Source organism: Anabrus simplex, chromosome 7 (assembly GCF_040414725.1).
Source record: "Anabrus simplex isolate iqAnaSimp1 chromosome 7, ASM4041472v1, whole genome shotgun sequence".
Taxonomy (NCBI): Eukaryota; Metazoa; Arthropoda; class Insecta; order Orthoptera; family Tettigoniidae; genus Anabrus; species Anabrus simplex.
In genome coordinates this window covers 305,441,562-305,461,144 of record NC_090271.1, presented here as the reverse complement: position 1 = coordinate 305,461,144, position 19,583 = coordinate 305,441,562, and the positions used below count along the sequence as shown (strand labels likewise).

The 19,583-nt window shown below is 37.8% G+C and overlaps 1 protein-coding gene across 3 annotated transcripts in view; it reads right to left on the bottom strand.

Annotated features, from left to right (window-relative positions):
* LOC136877134 (NEDD8-conjugating enzyme UBE2F) overlaps nucleotides 1-18,347 on the bottom strand; it is a 113,009-nt gene extending 94,662 nt beyond the window's left edge. For all 3 annotated transcript variants that reach the window (XR_010860724.2, XM_067150946.2, XM_067150945.2), the window contains exons 1-2: nucleotides 18,222-18,347; nucleotides 17,795-17,909 (exon numbers count right to left, since the gene is read on the bottom strand). Coding sequence is in view for 2 of the 3 variants with exons in the window: in XM_067150946.2 (XP_067007047.1) it covers nucleotides 17,795-17,902 (108 nt within the window). In the remaining variant the exon portion in view is untranslated. The remainder of the gene's footprint in view (nucleotides 1-17,794; nucleotides 17,910-18,221) is intronic.
* Nucleotides 18,348-19,583: the final 1,236 nt, after the last annotated feature.

Below are 19,583 nucleotides of genomic sequence, written 5' to 3'. Positions count from 1 at the left end.
CCTTAAATAAAATATGTTGTAAATAACAATCTTGAACAACACATATTGTATTGAAAAGGTGGAACTTTTACCCAAATTTTAACATTGTGATCTCAGTTCAATACGGAACATTTTGAAGTTTTTTAACTTTAAAAACAATTATCGTGCTGGCAGGGAGGAAGGTTTTGTACCGAATTCTTAAACAAGATTTAAATCTACCCAGAAAACAGGGGATTACCATGATGAATGGACTTCACAAATTATCAAATGTGGCTCAGGGAGAGATGAGTATCTACTTACTTCCTCATACTGTCCTCGTTAAAGGTAACTCTCCTTACCACAACAAGCAGCTAACTAGTGCTTCCACCTCAATCTCTACGGGGAGAGAAGTGATGTCCTGGTTAACAGAAAAGAGAATTCATATCCATGAAGACATGCCACATATAGTGGCAGTGATGAAAGCAACAGCTATTTTCATAAATCAAAATGAACAAACCAGTCCAGTGTACTTATATACACAGTATTTTAGCCAAACATGGTCATATCGTATTACGTCTTCCTCTATACCACCCAGAACTGAATCCGATTGAGCTGATATAGCAAGTGTAAAGGACAGCATTTCTGAATATGTGACATTCAGAACAGATGCATTATTAAAACGTATGAATAAATTAACTGCATTAATTGAATGAATTCCATTCCAAACGAGGACTGGAAGAAACGCTAAGAGCACATAAAAAAAATTGAAGACCAGTACATTTCAAGTGACAGTGCACTGGACCAAGCGCAGGAAATGATCATAAACGTGGGAAGTGACACAGATGCAAATAGGGGCAGTGATGAAAGCAATACCTATACCGCAAGCAAAGGTGATAAAAAATTTATCAACGGTGCCAGCGAGTTAGATATAGCTACAGAAGATGAAGAAACATTGGGAGGGGCATTTTGCTAGGAATGTTCCTATGTGTTAGAAATAATTTCAAAGATCCATAATCCTCTGTCAAGTGATTAACATACTGTACTGTGTGTAATGTGCAATTGTGTATGTGTAATTACTGAAAGAATCTGTGGAAGTCTTCTTCACAGCATTGATACAACTTACGGGAAGATTGTATGTTTCAAATGGTTTGGCTTGTAAAATATCGTCGCTTACACACTCCTCATATCACTTGTCAGCAAGTGTTGTCCCCTTCCACCGCGTCGCTCCTCCCCCCTGCACATGCAAGTGTTCTCCACTATTTGCATGAGCTATAATGTATGTGCATTATAACCAGAGCCATATTCGGGCCTGGAACCAGGGCGGAAAATTTTTGGGGCGGCAAAAATGAAAAGATCTAATAGTGTGAAAACGAGTTTTTAGAATGCACGCAGGTTCGTTGTATTCAAAAGTGAAAGATCCCAACAGGAACAGTGGAATTTTTGTTCTGCTGATGTGAAAGCTGTCGGTAATAACATAAATACCCCCTCAATGTTGAAACACAACCCGCTCGGTTCTGCATACGGGTATCAAGATGACTTCAGACTGCAAGTTAGTTGAGCGGGCGGCGAATCAACAAGCGCGGGGTGTTGAGCGAATCGAGAAGGCCGCTAATTTCCCATAATACCACAAGTTCCAGAGAAGACTATGGAAGTGAAAGCCATTTTTATTCATTTTATGAAAGTTTTATTAAATGTTTTAAATGTAACGTACACAACACAGATGGTCAAAAACGATTACGGTAAGTGGCGCAGATTAGTAGAAGAGAAGAAGAGGAGGGAAAGAGAACTGTTCTCTTAAATACCAAATTAGGCATGTTTTTCCACAGGATCAAAACTATAGCTCAAACAATTTTCTCTTATGCAATGACATAAATAAAAATGATGCTACCAGCACAGAATTTTTTTTACAAGTTGTTTTACGTTGTACCAACACAGGTAGGTCTTACGGTGACGATGGGATAGAAGAGGGCTAGGAAGAGTGAAGGAAGCAGCCATGACCTTAATTAAGGTACAGCCCCAGCATTTGTCTGGTGTGAAAATGGGAAACCATCTTCAGGGCAGGCGACAGTGGGGTTCGAACACACTATCTCCTGAATGCAAGTTCACAGCTGCGTGCCCCTAACCGCACAGCCAACTCCCAGGTACCAGCACAGAAAACTTTGATAAGTGTACGCCCACTTTTAGTTGTGTTTCCATTGGTCTGCTGTTGGAACTTTTATGAATAATGTTACTAGAGACTACCATGCAAAAAGTGGAGTGAAACAGAATCAGAACAATGTCTGTAATTCTATGCGGATATATCCAGACAATTAGCGATTTCTGACAAAAGTGCTGTTTGAAAGAAAGCTTTTAAATCAAGACATTATGAAACGTGAATATCTGGTTTATTCCTGGAGCCCACGATCGGTTTTTATGCTTCTTGTAAACTTTCTGGAGGGACATCCCAACTTGCAACAACTGGCTTCAATGAATATTGGAAGCATGGAAATCAGCAGGTAACGGAACATGAGAATTTCCACTCTCATCGTGATTACATGTTAATGTTTAAAAGACGGGGTAGTGAATTGTCCGGAGTTGACAGCCATCTGATCTCTCAGTTGGAATTATCATTATTCATTCCCTTTACTCGTACAGGCCACTAATGGACCACGTAAAGCGTCTACATGATGTGAGATTTCCCAAGGCGCCACACTTCTTTCATCTTCTCACTGTGCTTTCTTCCTTTCTTCAAAGTTGTTCCAGTCTTCAACTTCTTGACCTCCAGGCCCACTTTCCACTTATGTACTTTTTGCCTGAATATACATCTGTCATGTATGTCCGAGTCTGTGATGCCAGCATCCTTCAAGTCTTTTCTAACTTCGGCAGTCTACTTCATGTTATTTATGCTTTTGGTGTATTCCAAGATCTGTTTAGTAAATCGGCTGCCCGGCATTCTCTTGATGTGACCACAGAATTTCAGTTGACGTTTCATCATGTCGTGTACTATGTTGGATATCTGCTCAGTCTCCTGTCTACTTCGCAACCGGTATCCTTCTTGTGTCTTTTTGGCTCCAAGAATTTTTCTGACAATTCTCTCTACTTTCTTGATGTTTTCTAGTTCACCTTTTCGATTCAAGACCAATGTTTCAGATGCATACAGGGTTTCAGGTTTCATGACCGTGTTATAAAGTCCCACTTTGGTGTTGCGTGATAGACATGATTTATTTTAGATGTTCCCAGTCTTCCAGAATGCTCTGGTCATCTTTTGTCTTCTCTGCTCGTAAGCTGATTTCTCCATCCCATTGGCCTGTATCATCTCTTTGAGGTACTTGAATGTGTGAATCCTCTTGATATTCCTGAATTTTTTAGTAATTTCCTCCGGTGCGTCTTTCAGGTTTGACAGATATTGTGTTTTGTTGCTGTTTCTATGGTATCTGCAAGTACTGCTAAATCATCAGCAAATGCTAGACAACTGATATCTATTCCGTTGTTCTTTCTTCCTTACCTGATGGGTTTATGAAGTCCCTGTGCCTTCAGTTCCTTTTTCCATTCAAAATCACTTTGTCCAGTATTATGTTGAAAAGAATAGGTGATAGACCATCACCTTGTCTTACTCCCATTCTAATTCCAAATGAATGTGATAGTTCCCCCACGAATTTGATTTTGGATTTAGCGTCCGTTAGTGTCTGTTTGATGACGTTTGTCGTCTTCTCGTCAAGCCTCTCTTCTTTAGTTATTGTATCAGCGATTGTCTGTCTACAGAATCATAAGCCTTCTTAAAGTCCAAAAAGGTACAAATGTTCTCTTTGCTTCTCATTGCATGATATCTTAGAATTGTTTTCAGATTGAGTATCTGTTCAGCACAAGATCTACCAGGTCTGAAGCCGGCTTGGTATTCTCCTATCGTGTGTTCCAGTTGCGACTGTACTCTATCTAGCAGGCACTGTGATAGAATCTTGTATGCAGATGATAACAGCGATACTCCTCTGTAGTTACCCACATTCATTCTATCTCCTTTCTTATGAAGAGGGGGTATGACTGAACTCTTCCAGTCTTCAGGCAGTGTTTCAGTTTCCCAAATATCTTGTATTATCCTTATGATTTCACTGATTGTTTTCGGTCCGAATTCCTTTAGTAGTTCGGCTACGATTCCACCTTCTCCTGCAGCTCTACCGTTCTTCATTTTCATGATTTGTGCCTTGATCTATAATTCATCTGGTGCTTCTGTCTTCTCATTTCTGTTGATATGTTGTATCCTTGGGAATCTCTCTGTGGGTTCGGAACAATTCAGGAGTTCTTTGAAATGTTTTGCTAGTGTTTTGCAGTTTTCTTTCTTGTTCAGTGCCAGTTTTCTGAAGCAAAGGTTTTGTGGTTGATATCCTGTGGCCCTGCATTTGAACATCTTGTAGAACTCTCTCTTATTGTGGTTACGAAAGTTCTCTTCTGCCCCTCAAAACTGATCCTTTAGATATTCTCTTTTGACCTTTCTAATGTCTCTTGTCATTTGCTTCCTGATCTCTAAGTATATTGATAATTTGGTTTCCATTTAGTCACTGTTCCAATTGTTGTATGTTGCTTTTCTATTCTCAATTACTTCTTCACATGTCATTCCACCATGGGTGTCTCTGTTTTGGTTAGAGGAATTTTCTTTTTAGCTTTCTTAATTATCTTCCCTTTGAATTCTCCCCAGGTCATTGCTGTCTCCTCTTCCCATTCCTATTTCATTCCTGATGACTGTAGTTTTGTCATATCAAACTTTGGTATTCGTGGAGTCTTCTTCTTTATTCTCTCTGGTGTCAGTATGATTTTGATTTTGGCAGTTTGATTATTATTGTTATTTAATCGTATGAATGTTTAATATTTTACCTCGGAGGCATTCTACTGTATTACTTTATTCATTATATAAAAGTTGCAATTTTTCTTATCAAGTTTAAGGAAGGGGGCACAAAATTATTTGGGCGCAGACGTGTTGCAGTAGTTAAATTTGGCCATGGTTATAACAATAAATCCCAAACCATTTTGGGAGTCACAATATTATGTACTGAGGACAACCGAGATACATTACATATTAAAAGAGTGAAACATGATGGAATTCTAGTCTTATTCTAGTGTACAAATAATCTCACTCCAGAGATATAAATCTATTAAGCCATATAAATGTGAGGTTCTCAAAGAAACATACTACACTGACCAAATGATAATAGTTTGCAAACATAAACTTTGGTACGTGAAAATGTACAAAACCACGTGGGAGTTAGGGAAATTAATATTACTGATATTTAATGCAAATATTTTCAAAATAGACCAGAATTATTGTAGTACTTTCTGCATATCCTTTCACTTCCAATAATAATGTAATGTCACCATTAAGATTTATATATAAAAGCTAAATACTGGAAGAAAAAGGTGATGAGTATTAGGTTAGCAACTATATGACAGGGAAATGAAATATTTATGTCACAAACTAAAAAAAAAAGTAATCAAAGACTAGAATGATTCTCAAATTTAGAAGATCCAATAATTTTGTTGCCTCTTTGAGGAGTGATGTGTATTAAAAAGAGAGGAGTAAGCCACATGCATTTTTCTTTCCTTGCAAGTGCTGAAATTCTCAAGAGAAACTATATCATACAGGAGTATAAATACTATGTATAAACATCCTAATGCACATGCATGGTGATAAATCATACTTTATGCTACAAGACTGTCAATCAAAATGTTGCATGTGGCTTACTCCTCTCTTTTTAATACACATCACTCCTCAAAGAGGCAACAAAATTATTGGATCTTCTAAATTTGAGAATCATTCTAGTCATTTTCTTGAGAGAGAATTTAATGTTGCTGCCCAGGCCTGTGGCTTTCAGTTCTATATCAGTTCCATATCAAAGACCAGACAGCAGACTTCAGGATCATTGAATGAGGTGTACCTCTACTTCAGTTCACCTCAATAGAGTAATGGTTAGCGCTATTAGGTTAGTTTCCCAGTACTGTCAAAAATTTAAGATTGGGAGGAGGACTGGGTGTGGTTAAAGAGGAACATGCAGCTCACCTCCATCGGAGGTGTATCTGTAAAGACCTGCGCCACCTCTGGATGAGGGCATGAAATTACCATTAAAAGTTTTAATTTCTGTGCTTTTCTTTTTTTACAAGTTTACATCGCACCAACACAGATTGGTCCTATAGCGGTGAATGGATAGAAAAGGGCTAGGAGTGGGAAGGAAGTGGCTTTGGCCTTTATGAAGGTACAGCCCCAGCATTTGCCTGAAGTGAAAACAGAAAACCATCTTCAGGGCTGCTGACAGTGGGGTTCGAACCCACTAGCTCCCAAATGCAAGCTCAGAGCTGCGACCACATGGCCAACTCGCTCGGTCCATTAATTCATCCTGACCAACAAGTTACAGGACAAGTTCTCTCAAATTACCATATTGTTGATAATATTAGTTGTAAAATCCATGACAACTGCTGAACCAATACAATGCTTTTTTCTTCTCTTAACAAAAACAAGACCTTTCTTGCTACAGTTTAGCGTCATGCAATGAAGTGAGAAGAATATGGTTGCCAACAATGAGAGGTTCACCTCTGAAGTATTGACAAGTTCTGCAGTAGAAAACAGTGACGTATAGAACTTTATCAATAAGTGAGTAACTTACTATTCATTACTTATACATGTTTGTGTTTGAGCCGATGGCCTAGATGTTAGGCCCCTTAAAACAATAAGTGCCAGGCTGAGTGGCTCAAACAGTTGAGGCGCGGACCTTCTGGCCCCAACTTAGCAGGTTCGATCCTGGTTCCGTTCGGTGGTATTTGAAGGTGCTCAAATACGTCGGCCTCATGTCAAAGATTTACTGGCATGTAAAAGAACTCCGGAGGGACTAAATTCCAGCACCTCAGCATTCCCGAAAACCGCAAAAGTAGTCAGTGGGATGTCAAGCCAATAACAGTATTATTATTATTAAACAACAAGCTACGTGTTTGCAGGTTTTATTATTGTTTGTTAGGTTTGTTACTTGAAAATTGTGGCATACTCTTGAATTTCAGCACAAGCCACTACTGCCTGGAACCATGTAGCGAGTGCATTCAGGGTTGGTATCATACATTAACTCAGGCATGTATGTGTCCATCAACCCACAAAACAATACCAAATGCATTTCTAGTCTAGTCTACTGTGCTACTGTAGTAGCACAAAGATATCAGTAAGTTTGTAAATCTATAAATCATCTTCTTTCTTTCTTTCTTTGTTTCGGCCTGCTGTGGACCATGTTATTTCAACCGTTTGCATCGTTGAGCTTTAATTCTTCCCCAGTACACACGCATTCTCGTTCTGTGAGCCTCCTTTCTTTCATCAGTCCACTTCTTGCCTGTTTTCAACTTTGGCCTTTCTTGGAAACTCTTATATCCCTGGAGCTTTTTCTGGAGAGGAGCACGTTTCTGGATATCTTCGAGTGTGATTCCTATTTCTTGAAGGTCCTTTTCAACTTCGATAAACCAGGGTCCCTTGGTTTTCTTGTTAAGAAAGTAGGAAAAGATCCTATTGGTCTGCCTCTGTGTGCTCATGCGTGCTATATGGCCATAAAAATTAATCCTCCTTTTCCGAATCGTGTCCGTTAGCCTCTCCATATGTTGTCTAAGCCCATTTCCTTCAGAATGCGGAGGATAGTGTGTCGATCTATGGAGTCGTAGGCTTTTTGGAAGTCAACAAAAGTAACTACAAAATTCTTATTCCTGGATTTTAGGTACGACAGGACAGACTTAAGGTTCATGATCTGCTCTGCACAAGATCGTCCTTTTCAAAAAGCCTCCTTGGTATTCACCCAACTGTGAATCAAGTTGCTCTTCTGCCCGAGTTTGAAGGGCTTTGGAGAGAATTTTGTATGTTACTGAGAGAAGGGAGATGTCGCGATAGTTGTTTACATCTGTTTTGTCACCTTTCTTATGTAGGGGATGAATCAGGGCTGCTGTCCAATCATTTGGGATCCTCTCTGTTTCCCAGATCTCGCGAATGATCTCAGTTTATCGATCGCCTTTTCACCTGCAGACTTCCAGAGTTCAGCAATTATCGCATCTTCTCCAGGTGCTTTGTTGTTCTTTAATGATGTAATTATCTGTTTGATTTCCTCTTTTTTGGGGGGAGAAGAGTCTGGGTTGGGATGTCTGGATTCTTCAAAGGTGAATTCTGATTCTGATTCTTCGCAGTTAAGAAGAGATTCAAAATATTTAGCCAAGATTTGGCAGTTATCCTAGTCATTGTAGGCAACTTTTCTATTGTGATCTCGGACCCGAGTACCGGCGGGAGAACCGAAGCATGGGGTATGGAGGAAATGCCATCCCGAGTCGAACATCAGGCTCTCTCCAAGGCTTACAACCTTGGAAGTAACTTGGTCGATGTAAAACTACACCGACCCCAAACTACAAGTTTTCAACTGCAAAGCATGGAGGAAAACTCAACAGGAAATTGTACCCCAGGTGGTAACCAATCCACCGTCGCCTTGAGTGATGCAAGCAGGCCTTCGGATTCTGGGGAGCCTGCACCTACATGCAAGGAAGTATTGGAGACTCCTAGGAACAAAATCTATATATATAAAATAAGAGTTTTGTCTGTACATTGTTCAGAATTGAAAAGAGAATGGTATTTCCGTATCGGCTGTGTCCACAGTAACAAGGAAATGCCAATTTTCCGTAATTTCTGTCTATCTCTCCGTATGTATGTACGCACATCACGAGAAAACAGCTGAAGAGAATTTAATGAAAATCAGTATGCAAAGTCAGGAAATAAGTCACTACAATCTAGGCCATACATAATTTTGTTCACGCTGAGTGAAAGGGTAGTTTAGGGGAAGGCCTACAATTTAATTCCCAAATATTTATGTTATTAATTGTTCTATGGATAAATACTACATAACTAAAGTTATATAGTATTAAATTTCCAATCATTTATGTCTCATACATTTTTATCGTACCAGCTATGGTAAAAAAGATATTCATGAATTTGGATTTTTGTTGCTAAGTCCATATCAACGAAGGACGAGAAAATGGGCAAACAGAATTTAATGAAAATCAGTATGTAAAGTAAGGAACTACAGTCTACGCTATAAATAATTTTATTCACCCTGGTTGAAATGGTAGTTTAGGGGAAGGCGCCTAAAATTTAATTTGTAATTTCCTATGTTATTGGTCCTATCGAAAAGTACTACATAACGAAAGTTATAGAGAATACAATTTTTGATTATCCTCTGTATAACACTAATCAGAGAGAAAAAATGGATAGGGTCCGACACTTCAAAGAACAAAGGTATCGACCTAAGAAAGACAAAGGCCACAAAGGGCGTGAAAATGAAGGACTCCCAAAGCCTCCACATGTATTACTATCGGGGTCAGAAAAGGACAAGAGTTGACCAAGGGAGGTCGGATAGGAGAGAAGAGAGAGAGAAACCTGGCACAAGTAAGTGGAAGAAATGCCAGGACTCATGGTCAGGTTAAATTGTGAAGATGTTTATAAAAATGAAAAAATACCGTAAAGGAATGATCACTTGAATAATCAATCAATACTGATCTGCATTTAGGGCAGTCGCCCAGGTGGCAGATTCCCTATCTGTTGCTTTCCTAGCCTTTTCCTAAGTAAGACAAGAGGGAGTCATGAAGGAAAGGAGGATTCACTTTACATTAGATACCCTAATATCACAGAATTGGAAGAAAAATAAATGTGAAGGCCTGCAATATCAAAAGCTAATAAAACTGATCAACAATAGCATTACATTGACTATTGTTGTGATGCGATTTGTCTCTTCTGCTACCAGATGGGATTAATGCTGTGCCGCGAGTATAACAGCCTGCCTGAATATTGGTGTGAAGTAGCTGGAGAGTTAAATCTCTCTCTTCTTTAACATGCCATTCCTCTGGTTCATAAATTTTCTGATACTACTGGTACGTAAACACACTGTTCATCACAGCATTCCAGGCACTGATTGAGTGTTCACGGCTGTTTGCAACCTGGTCATTCCAGCTCGGGAACTTTAGACTGTTCGTTAAAAGTGAAAAAATGTGCGGCTTTTCATTTGATCGAGTATTTCATATGAAAGCATTGCTTTTAATCACAACATTCCTTCTGAGGTCATTATAATGACCTATATTGACTTCAGTTGGGAAAACCACAAAGACAGTCTTTCTGAGAATTCTGTAGCGAAGCACGGGTACATCAGCTAGTACTGTATAAAATAATATGTCCTGACTGACTGATTCATCATCGCCGAGCCAAAACTACTGGACATAAAGAAATGAAATTTTGGGAATACATTTACGTTACAGTGTAGTGTGGCTACTCTTACCACTACTCTTATACCTTCATCTCCTTCACACAATATACATAACATTAGCTGGTGAATACAGACACTTGGTCTAAATCACATGCCCACGCACTGATGTCATCAATCATGTGTCGTATAAGCGTGCCCACGCGGACTACGGATGACTACCTTGCATGTGTCACGGGAAACCTACTTGCTCAATACATTCTTGGTTAAACACAGCCTCAATTGCAGAATATTATGCCAGCTCATCTGGCCAGAGTTACAAGCCACAGCATGACTATTTGAAACCAACAAATCTCACTAATTAATATACAGAATAATTACAAACAAAATTCACTTAACCTATGATTAAATACATGTGTGATACCTAATTATTACAGTCTAAATGATGAAAAACAGAATATAAAATCCAATGAATCAGGTAAATAATAATAATAATAATAATAATACTGAATGGAATCTGTAACCCTGTTGTACGGTTACAGAACGCCTCTCTCATGAAATAATCGATTAAATGAATCGATTGATTCATGAAATATATACATGATCACCTGAAATCAAGTACACTATAGATATATGTATAAAAATGCCCTTTACAAATTGGACACATAGTATCATCCATCTGGATGTTCATTGTTACACATATAAAACATAGATCAAATATCATTTTCACTTTGATTATACAGTATTATTTACATACAGAGATACATTTCTTTTTCACTTCGGTCGTTTCAAACGTTCATTTAGTGTCCAAAAGTAATTCTCGTAGACATTTCATTATATACACTTTCTCCAAGCATGGGAGTTTATTGCACTGCCGTGCTTCACTTAATATCACAACACACGCTAATTTCACTGAAGTCCTGTTCGCAATGCCAGCTTCATAAAACATGGTGAATTAACATAGTAATGAGAATTAATCAACAAACTCACATGATATATTTCTTAAGATTTCTTATATTGTATGTGCCTACGATCTTTCCTTCCTTGTCTTCTAATGGATAAGCACATTTTCCAATCCGTTTCACTACGGTGAAGTATCCCTAATATAACAAGAAAAAGATTTCTTGGACATGGCGACAAAGTTTATTTTTTCATCCAGTCAATTTTTTGCTATTATATCTGATCATATTGTATAATTGTGCAAATATTAAAATATGGCCATTATTTTAATTTAATTATGTATCTACTTAACTCATTTTAAATAGGCGCAGAATTCATGTCCCTATCAGAATGAACTCATGTGTTCATGATTATCCATTTTAAGTACATTCATATTAATCACTAATACAAGTTTATAATTTTATTTGGAGAATAACATTGAAACAAAAGATAAAATGCCGTTAAATGAAATGTTTATGCGATTGGAAGCCTGTAAATGACTGAAAACGTAACTGGTTGACAAAGTCAACCACGCGCCCGGTAGTGTGACAGAAATTGGCGCGCCCGGTCTAGGGTTAAAAATAAAGAAATATGAATTTCTTTTGTTTTTGGAAAGTGCACTTAAGGGGCTGAAAAAAATGAAAAAGCAGGTGAATTTTTAAAATGAGTACCAGTATATCTACAGTAGGCCTAAATGTCAAACGCTTAACATATTACAGACATGAAACTTGGTATTTGGAAAGTCCTTTAAAAATACAGGAACATGTATTTATTTCGGAAAACACACTTAAGGGGGTTGAATAGAAGTGAAAAAAAGAGTTGAATTATTTTTTGTGAGGGTAGATACTGTATATCTCAAAAACTGAAGATGTTACAGATATGAAAATTGGTACTTGGCATCTCCTTTAAAAATAAAGAAACTTGTATTTTTTTGTTTTCAGAAAATCCACTTCGATAGAGGAGGGGGAATGACTGATAAAGGGGTAAATTCTTTTTATGGAGATACTTATATCTCAAAAACTGAAGATGTTACAGATGTGGAAATAGGTATTTGGAATCTTCTTTAAAAATAAAGAAACCTGTTTTTGTTTTGTTTTCAATATGAGAGAAGACTGTTTCTGACATGTACAGTTCTTTGTCGAATGGACATCTTAGCCCCAAAAGGCAATATCACAAACGAGGTTTACAAAGAGTTTCTGGGGTAAATGAAACTCAATTTTTCAGTGAGCTTTTACACTTTAGGGATTTTCAGATAATGTCTTTGTACAGTACCGAGGAATGATTACTTTTATCAAATTACAAAATCCACGTGAACTAAGCCGCATGTAACTGCTAGTTGTTGATAAAGGAGAAAGAAGCATGAAACGCATTAATAAGCTGATCAGGAGACACAGCCAGTATAGGCCTACACGTAGAAAAAAAAAAAAAAAAAAAAAAGCATCAAATCTTACTACATCAAATGAAAAATAATATTTTTAAATGTGTGACAAATTAAAAATACAAAAATCAATTTTTTAAATATTGCAAATACAAATTTAGAACATTGCTTATCTACTATAGCACAAGTTGTTGTTAGTTTTTCTACTACAATTTTAATTCATTTAGAATATCCTACTTGCCTATGAAAAGAATGAAAGCAGTGTTACAAAATATGAAAAGACAACCTTGTGTATGATCCTAATACCAATTCATAGTAAACAATGATAATACCACAGCAAGAGGAAGAGTGCTGAATTTAATTATATTTTATGTAATTCTACCAAATGTTACATATACAGCAAGAATGGTGAACTCTGAGAAATGGATGCCTTACTTCCTCCTTGCAAGAGGCACTCATATTTCAAAACTTCCAGAACTGCTGAAACTTCTTATATTCTTGATACTGTCAGATATTCCCAACAGTACAAGCCTTTTAGAGAGATCCTAGTGATAATGGAGCATTATTTGCAAATGTACAAGTATTTTGAATAAATTTGCAGAGGAATAACTACAAATGAGTGAGTGGCTATGCAGTTTTGGACACGAAGCTGTCAGCTTGCAGATAGTGGGTTCAAACTCCACTGTCGGCAGCTGGTTTTTTGTGGTTTCTCACTTTCACACCAGGCAAATGTCGGGGCTGTACCTTAATTAAGGCCACTTCCTTCCCACTCCTAGCCTATACTTGCCATAAGACCTATCTGTGTCGATGAGACGTAAAGCAAGTTGTGGGGGAAAAAATATTTCAGTACATTCAGTGTGACAGAATTACACTGTGATGAACCACACATTTAAAAAATTATGAACATATGTAAGTTCACCATCAGCTGATTTCATCTGACCTACCAAGGCTAGAAATAGCAATTCAAAAATAATTCCTTCAATAATCTAACATTAAAGCTAATGTTTCAAATCCGTAAAAATGGAGAGGTCTTGGGCAACATCGAACAGCCTAAAGCAATAAATGAAACCGTGAAGTTTAATAAAAATGACGTGTCATTGCATGTGCCAGATCCAACTGCAGAATCTGTGACATTAATATATTAAGAACACAAGTGGAATTCACTGATTTTTAAATTAGTCACCAGTTAATTACAGACATGCCAACTTTCAAATGTAAAAAATCAGGAGAATTTTGGCAGCGAATCGCGACGCATTACGACACATCACTGATGGCAGTACATGTACTAATTCATTATAATTCAATACATTAACAATTCTATTTGGCCTATATATATATATATATTTCATCATTTACAGGTGACTACTAAATACTGGACATGCCTGAACTGTAGGAGCATGTGACTTATCCTTCAACATGGTGATCACATTATGACTAATTGTTGTTCAACACACCCGTAGCTGACTTAACCCTCTTCAAAAACTCGGAACTAAAATTTTGCTCAAAGCACTTGCCTTGCTGAACTGATTTCAAGGTTAAAAGTTTTCCCAAAGTTTGTTCAGACAGCAAGGATTTGAACTGTGTTTTTGTCTTTGTGACTCTGCTAAAAATCCTTTCCCATTCTGCAGTGCTATGTAGAATTGATAAAATAGCAAGCATCACCTTAGAGAGTCTGACATATGTAAGTTCACCATCAGCTGATTTCATCTGACCTACCAATGCCCATTGAACATCAATTCTTCCTTTCGCCAGGTGTCTTTCTTCGAGCTGAAAGTTACAGAACTGGGAGTGCAGAATATCAGTTTCCTTATCTAAATGTTCCGTTTCACTAGTCAGAATGTTCGGAAACTTGTTAATGAAAAAATCTAAGGCTAGAAAATGATGCTTTACTTATAGCAGAAATATTTGCAACTTCTGCATTAATTAAAACGTCATCTTTGAACAGAAATTTGTGTACCATGTAGTGACATGATGAAGAGAAACACTTTCAACAGAATTAAAGAATATGCATTTTTCCTCAGACTTAAAGTGTTCACTAAAACAAACACAGAGTTCCCTATCATCAGATCACAATCATCCTTTTGATTTGCTGGCATATGATAATCTATATCAAGGAGAGAGGAAGAGCTTTTAATAACTTGTGGTTTCACAAACCTTGCCATCGGCGTCTCTGAAGACCTTAAAAAAGTAGTTAGTGGGACGTAAAACAAATAACATTATTAAACCTTGCCATCACATTCTTCAATAGTTCCTCCAAAACTGACCTCAATAAGTGGATGTGCGGCATACTTGACCGAAGAGCTACGTTTGTATTCTCAAAGATATAAAACTGAGAGAAAAAGGCAAAAAGATTTATGTAAATTTGATGAAAGGAACATGAACAGTCGTTGTTCACGTCACAATGCATGCTCTTAGTGTCATCAGTAGTTTCATTTTTTTAATAGTGAATAGTGAAACTGATGACTGGGTTTTCCTTTTAAGTGAGGAGTGTGGTGAACTGTTATGACAACCCTTCACCTTTTCAGACAAACAAGACACATCTGCACTTAAAATGTGCTTACGAATTTTGTAAGTCTTCAAAGTTTCCATCCGACAATCCTTACAATTTTGCTTCTGAATAAAGTAACCAAATGGACCCACTGCAGCAAAATCCTATCTAAACACCTTCTTAGTGATAAGAATCGAGTAGGCACATACTTCAGAATTTTCCTGATCTCTGTGTTGTATAAAGTCTGATATTCTCTGAACTTTTCTTTCCTCTTTGCACTCCTTTCCAGATAATAAAATATATCAATTATACTTTCATCTACATTTACGGGCAAGCACGCCGCATCCTTCTCTGCAGCAAGATTAATTAGGTGACAAGAGCAGCCTACGATGGTTATATTAATATGTTCCCGCTTCAAACATCCTGCCACACCATTCTTTAAACCTACCATTTCTGGATCATTATCAGCACCAAGAGCTAGGCAGTTTTTAAAGGAATGCGGAATTCCCGAAAAGCTGAGAGCAAAAGATTGGCGATGTTAGCTCCAGTAGCATCCCGTTCTAATTTAGGGTCAGAGAATAGATGACTCTGAATTTCATTGAGTTCAGGCCTAAAAAATGTTACAAGAATGGGATATATTTTCAAGCCGCTTTTATTGCTATCATCAGTGGCAACAGAAAATGCATTCTCCTACAAATGTGATACAATTTTCGCCCTTTCTTCCATGCACATTTCTGTAACGATAGCCGCTGGTTTCGTTCTTGCACACCCATATCGCTTAGCGATTTCCGAATCAGGAAACATTTTGCAAAACAAAGGTCTCGCGTGATCAGCACAATTTACAGGTAGGTTATGTTCTACAATAAATGACGTAAATAACGCCGTGGCATTCATCATAGGATTTACATCTTGGTTTTTACATGAAAAGTTCAGTTTCTTGTTTCTTTCTACACACTGGGCACTCTCCGTATGTTTTTTCGTTTGCATATGCTTGAGTATATCGCACCTCCCACCATGCGCAACTGAAAAGTCACACCTACATATAGCACAGAATGTGAACGTTGGTCCTGGATTGACTCAAACATGGAAAATCTTCCCTATAAGCACTTTTAAACACTGCATCATATTTCTTTTCTGACATTTTGGCCAAAACAAATATTAAGACACAACATGAGCACTTCTGCAGGTCCTGGCCCGGGTAAACAACTATGGCGTGCTACTTCTGAGGCTAGGTTACTCGCTTGACTCGCTTGCAAAGGGAATGACTGTATTACAGGCCAAAGAGGAGCATATGACTGGCTACCGTGCCCCGCACTGCTATCTGGTATCATTATTAGAACTACTATCGACCAGTCATACTCAGCCATATATCGACAGGACGAGGAAATCCGCGGAAGTTTAAAATAATATGAAAATTACTGATACTGCTCTGAAAATCAGGAGATTGGTCCCGGCGATCGGGAGAAACGATGAAAAATCGGGAGTCTTCCGCTTAAATCGGGAGACTTGGCATGTCTGTAATTATATAACTGAATTATTGTGGAGTTTGTGAGAGAGATCTGGAAGTTTAAGTGAGGGGAAGGAAATTAATTTTTGCATGCCAGAAATGCGCCTGCAAGTTCCAGCACTCAGCCAAGAGAGCTACATTTTTGGAAGGGAACCATTCCCCCATAAATGTTATATGTTTCATAGTCTACTGGTTATTGGGGAACAGGCCTCAGTCAAACTCCTAGCAGCAGCGAGCATAATCCTTCCCCCTCCATAGTGCATAAGTCAATGTTTATTACTTATAGTTTTGTCCACTATCAAACACAAAATGTGCTGATCTCCCGTTCTTATTACTAGCCAATGGTCTCACCAAACTACACCAATGGTCTTGTCACAACTGCAACTAAGTTGCCAACCTTGTGAAGCGTGTTATGACAACGTGCGAGCTGTGCCATGTTGGATTCCTAACTACTCTTTTGCATCCCCACTAGTAAAGTTTCACCAAAAATAACCTTGCAGAACAGCTTAGATGTTCCTTTTTTGAGGTGTTTCCAGAAACTTGTTTAGTCGTTAACATGACCGAATAAAAGTTGGTTGATCCAGATTTGAAATCTGAAGTGTTTAAAGCAATACCCCCCATAATTATATCCAAAATGCTATTATTACCACTACTTCATCTTTCGTTCATCCTCAGAACACAAATGAAGTTAAAAGAAATTGCTGTACTGAGCTGAATAATACAGTCGTTTCTTCCAATTCATACTTTAATAAAAATATATAGGTCTGTGTTCAGGATGGTAAAGAATAAATTATAAGACACTCAAATACTCACAGAATTTTTGAAAAACTAATCAAGATACTACTAGGTTTACCTCATTTCTCTCCAACCAGTGACAAGTTTCAAAACAATTTATGGTAGATATGTTATATCACTCATGAACGTTGTATGCCACCATTAAGAAATAACTACAATTTATGTTATGCGAGAAAGTCTATTTAAATCAAGAATTCACAATGCATAACTACATATGCATTGTGACTTCAGAAACCTGAGATAGAACTGTTTTTAAATTATCCTTCCACAAAAATAACACCTCTTTCAAAACAATTAAGGATCATCCCTTTAAAATGAAGACTGTATAATACTTGAAATCAGTATGGCACGGAATTCCTCAGTACTAATATTACCTCACACCCACCTACCTCATACAATTTTTGAGTTGAATCACAACTTCCATCATCAATACATAAAAGGATACATGTGCACTATTAATGAAAAGGGCGGTACAGCATCTAAATAGTGCGAAGTGTTATATTTACCTCTTTAACGAGCAATTTGTCCCGAACTGAAACTCGCTTGCTTGGCTCTGATGATGTGCTGCGAGACACATCTGTTTCCTTTTTCAGTTTCCGTGTCAACGTGATCATAATACGACTGCAAAAATATCACAAATTGAAACAAAGTTAAATACAGAACCACTTTTCTATATTTCTTTACCCTTGATGATCTACTAGATTGAGTCTTTAAACTAATTAAGAGAAAACAAACAAATATATGTATCATAGTCCAGTTTACCCAATGCTCAAAAATAAAACTGCACATATACAATCCGTATAAATATAAAGTAAAAGAGCTACACCATTCATGACAATATAACCTATAAATTAGGTTAGAATAACAATTAATGAACAGAAATAATCTAACAGATTACAAACTATATTACGTAATGCTCAAAGTATATTTTACTTATAATATATCCATGTGAGCGGTTTTCGGCTCGTCGTTTATGAAACAAAGGTAGAATTAATCCTTTCAGTACTTCAACCCCTGATCAGAACTTATCGTGCTTAGCGACGTCTGCGTCTCACTTGTTTTTGGGTACATTGCCAAACATAACGCAAACTTATTTACCATTCTGTATCAAACACCGCCGTCTCGATCCTCCTATACTGCCTGCTCTATGAAACCCTCTTTGTGACTACGCTGCGACAAAATTTCTCCGCTAGATGGCAGGCATAGACGCACAATGTTCTAAACTTATTCTAATAACTAGCTGATGTACCCGTGCTTCGCTACGGGATTCTCAGAAAGACTGACTTGGTGGTTTTCCTAACCGAATTCAACATAGGTCATTACAAAAACGATAGTAGGAATGTAGCGACTGAAAGCAATGTTATCATATAAAATACTCGATTAAATGAAAAACCGCACACTTCCTCACTTTCAACAAACAGTACTACGCTGCCGATCTAAGAGTCCAAAGTTCCAGAGATGGAATAACCAGGTCGCAGACTGCCGTGAACACTCCTCTGTCATTATTCCGTTAAATATGCACACTACTCATTCCAATCAGTGCCTCAGTGTAGGGATTGAATAGCTCGAATACTATGATGAAACAGTGTGTTACGTACCAGATATATCAGGAAATGTATGAACCAGAGGAATGGCATGCTAAAGAGGAAAGTTATCTTACTCCCCAGCTACTTCCCGCCAATATACAGGCAGGCTGTTACAGTCGGTACGACCAGGCGAGTTGCCCGTGTGGTTAGGGGCGCGCAGCTGTGAGCTTGCACCCGGGAGATAGTGGATTCGAACCCCACTGCCGGCAACCCTGTAAATGGTATTCCGTGGTTTCCCATTTTCACACCAGGCTGTACCTTAAATCCAAGGCCGCTTCCTTCACACCACTATTCATTTCCTATCCCATCGTCGCCATGAGACCTACCTGTGTCGGTGCGACGTCAAGCAAATTTAAAAAAACTCGGTACGCTGCAGTAATCCTATCTATCGGGGATGAGAGGAAACAGAAGACAAAAAGCACATCACAACAAACAATGGTCAATGTAATGTTATTGTTGATAAAGTTTATGGGCTTTCTATATTGCAGGCCTCCACATTAGTTTTCTTTCGACTCTGTGATATTAGGGTGTCCTACAAAATTATTTATATCCTAGACTGTAGTTCCTTATTCTCAGACTTTACATACCGATTTTCACTAAATTCTGTTTACCCATTTTCTCGTGACTCGGCGCTGATATGGACTTAGTAACAAAAATCCAAATTCATGAATATCTCTGATTATATGATTATATTCTAAAAAATAGATCT